The sequence below is a fragment of the Peromyscus leucopus genome, chromosome 4 (assembly GCF_004664715.2).
Source record: "Peromyscus leucopus breed LL Stock chromosome 4, UCI_PerLeu_2.1, whole genome shotgun sequence".
NCBI lineage: Eukaryota > Metazoa > Chordata > Mammalia > Rodentia > Cricetidae > Peromyscus > Peromyscus leucopus.
The window spans coordinates 60,408,878-60,411,527 of record NC_051066.1 but is presented as its reverse complement, the minus strand read 5'-3'; the positions used below and the strand labels follow the sequence as shown (position 1 = coordinate 60,411,527).

General features: G+C 43.5%; 1 protein-coding gene across 1 annotated transcript; it reads left to right on the top strand.

The window, feature by feature from the left end:
* Positions 1-937: 937 nt before the first annotated feature.
* Positions 938-2,148, top strand: LOC114703611 (mitochondrial intermembrane space import and assembly protein 40-like). The gene is given in 2 exon segments (XM_037204383.1): positions 938-1,242; positions 1,245-2,148. Coding segments are annotated over 2 exon segments (417 nt in total). The 5' UTR covers positions 938-1,044; the 3' UTR covers positions 1,464-2,148.
* Positions 2,149-2,650: the final 502 nt, after the last annotated feature.

Sequence of the window (2,650 nt, the reverse complement as noted above, 5' to 3'; positions counted from 1 at the left end):
TTAAGCTGTACCATCTGAAGTGTTGCCCCTGCCCCTGATAAAGCAGGGGCTACAGGGGATAGAAAATAGGAATAAGGAAGTGTCACACAGCTAGGACTCATGAGTTTCTCTTCAGAAATTATATAGACTATGGTTTAGGTTAATGACTAAGAAAAACAATCAAGTCCCAGGAGTTAGCTCAAGTTCTTTTTGATATTGGGAAATGTGTTCATGGATTTCAGTGAGCATCATAGCTAAAACAAAGCTTTAAACAATTGACTTCATGTAACTAGAAACCAAATAATTGGATGGTTAATTAAGATAAATGGACTGGACTCTAAAATATGAAAACTGAACTAGTAACCTGTTTAGAAAATGTCTCCACCAGATCACCCTATAAGCATGTCTGTAAAGCATCTTCTTGGTTGATGATTGCTGGGCAGCGCAGCCCACAGTGAGCAGTGATACCTCTGGACAAGGTGGTCCTGGGTTGTATAAAAAAGCAAGCTAAGTGAGCAATGAGGAGCAAGCAAGTAAATAGCATTCTTCCTTGGTCTCTGTTCTTGTTCCTGCCTCCAGGTTCCTGCTTTGAATTCATGCCTTGGCTTCCCTCAATGATGGACTATAATTGGGATATGTAATAGGTCATGGTGTTTTATCACAGCAACAGTAACCCTAACTAGAACACGGAGTATGGTGCTAGTCACCAGGTGAAGGAACAGCCTTCTTTGGCTTCCTGGGAGGGACCGGTCATCTTAGCAGAGGCCAAGCATAAAAGAAGAAAAAAAAGGTGCATTATTTCTTTGTTTCTCCCACGGATGCCTGCTAGAGAATGAAGCATGTGTTATTTCTGTTAGGGCCTATACTATGTGCAGAAGTGCCTTGAATGTAATAATTATCCAATTAATTTTTCAGTTAAAATAATATTACTGGAGGGGGCGGGTATGCGCGGGCCTCACTGCCTCCCGCCAGGCTTGAGGAGAGAAGGGAGGTCACGGCGTGAAGGTGTGTATCCGCTCCAGCTGCCCCAGCTGTCTTCGAGAGCTGCGAGCGTCGGGAGCAACCATGTCCTACTGCCAGCAAGAAGGAAAGGATCGGATCATATTTGTGACCAAAGAAGACCATGAAACTCCTAGCAGTGCAGAGCTGGTGGCTGATGACCCCAATGATCCCTATGAGGAGCACGGATTGATACTGCCCAATGGAGATATTAACTGGAATTGCCCATGTCTTGGGGGAATGGCCAGTGGCCCCTGTGGGGAACACAGTTCAAGTCTGCCTTTTCCTGCTTCCACTACAGCAAAGAAGAAATCAAGGGATCAGACTGTATAGACCAGTTCCGGGTCATGCAGGAGTGCAAGCAGAAGTACCCGGACCTCTATCCCCAAGATGAGGAAGAGGAAGAGGAGGCAAAGCCAGCAGAGCAGGCGGAGGAAACAGCTGCTACGGCCTCTGCAGCCAAAGAACAGGGGTCAAGCTCCTGAAGGCCACAGGACTTTGTGCACAATGCCTTTTGGTCACCTCTGTGAAACTCTCCCTCTATGCACTGTAATGTACAAAATAACTTATTTTAATGATCAAGGGTCTTGGCTACTTGCCATATACATTGAAGAAAAGCGGGGGGTGTGCACCTATGTCCTGCATAAACCTGTCCTTGAGCGTTAAGCTACTGCTGGATGTACTCCGTGTTTGCTCTGGATTTTGCCACTTTGAAATACTGTGCTGAGGCTTCTCAGCAACCAAAAGTTGTTACTCAGGAAAGTTTATCGTGAGAGAGCTGATTTATTCTGACCCATTTTATGCCTTTTGGTAGATTTTACACCTCTTTGGGAAATTAAGTAGATGCCAGAACTCCTTCAAGAGTGTCCATTCCTATTGGAAGAGGTTGGTGGTCAGATCCTTGAGCTGGAGTGTTATGGGGCTGCTGCCTTGGTCTAGGCACCAAGTTTCTGTGTTAGCAGTCCAGACTCCAAGGTGTCTACAGTTGCAGGGTGGGATTGGACCCTGTGACTCCCAGTCCCTCCTAAGTGAAAGGAGAGGCTTGGTTTTCGGTTTATTGTTTTGCTGTTCTGAAAGCCCTGGTTTGGAGCCCATGTTCACTCAACCCAATCAGTTGTGATATTGAGGTGGGGACCTAGCTGCTTCCAGAGCAGAAGCCAACAGAGGAAACTGTCTGAATGAAGTACTCAATTAAAAAGAAACAATTTGTCTGAAAAAAAAATAATATTAATATTCATAAGTATCCGCTAAGATTAAACTTAATTTTAAAGAATGATTTAAAGGCTTACCAATCTTAAGTACATGTCCAACAGATCCAAAGTCTTTCATCTCACCCACTCCTCTTTCTAGCAACAATTCCTGCTATCCAGCTGAATAAACATGCCCGGTTAAAGTATGGAGGTTTGGAAGAATGGTACATGAAACTCGCTTAAAAATTCAGGGTCAAACAAATAGAATAGAGAGGTAGTCAACTATTCCCATTCCCTTATTTTACAAATGAAAAATTTAAGGGAAATTAAAGTGACATGATTAAATATTTTGGATCATGCATAGAAATTGCTATTTAGAAGCCACTTTGAGATCTTAGTAATCAAAAAGGATTTCCATTTGAAAGAAAGTGATGCAAATGCATAAAGGTTGTTGAGCAATAGGAGTCGCCCATTGCTCATTA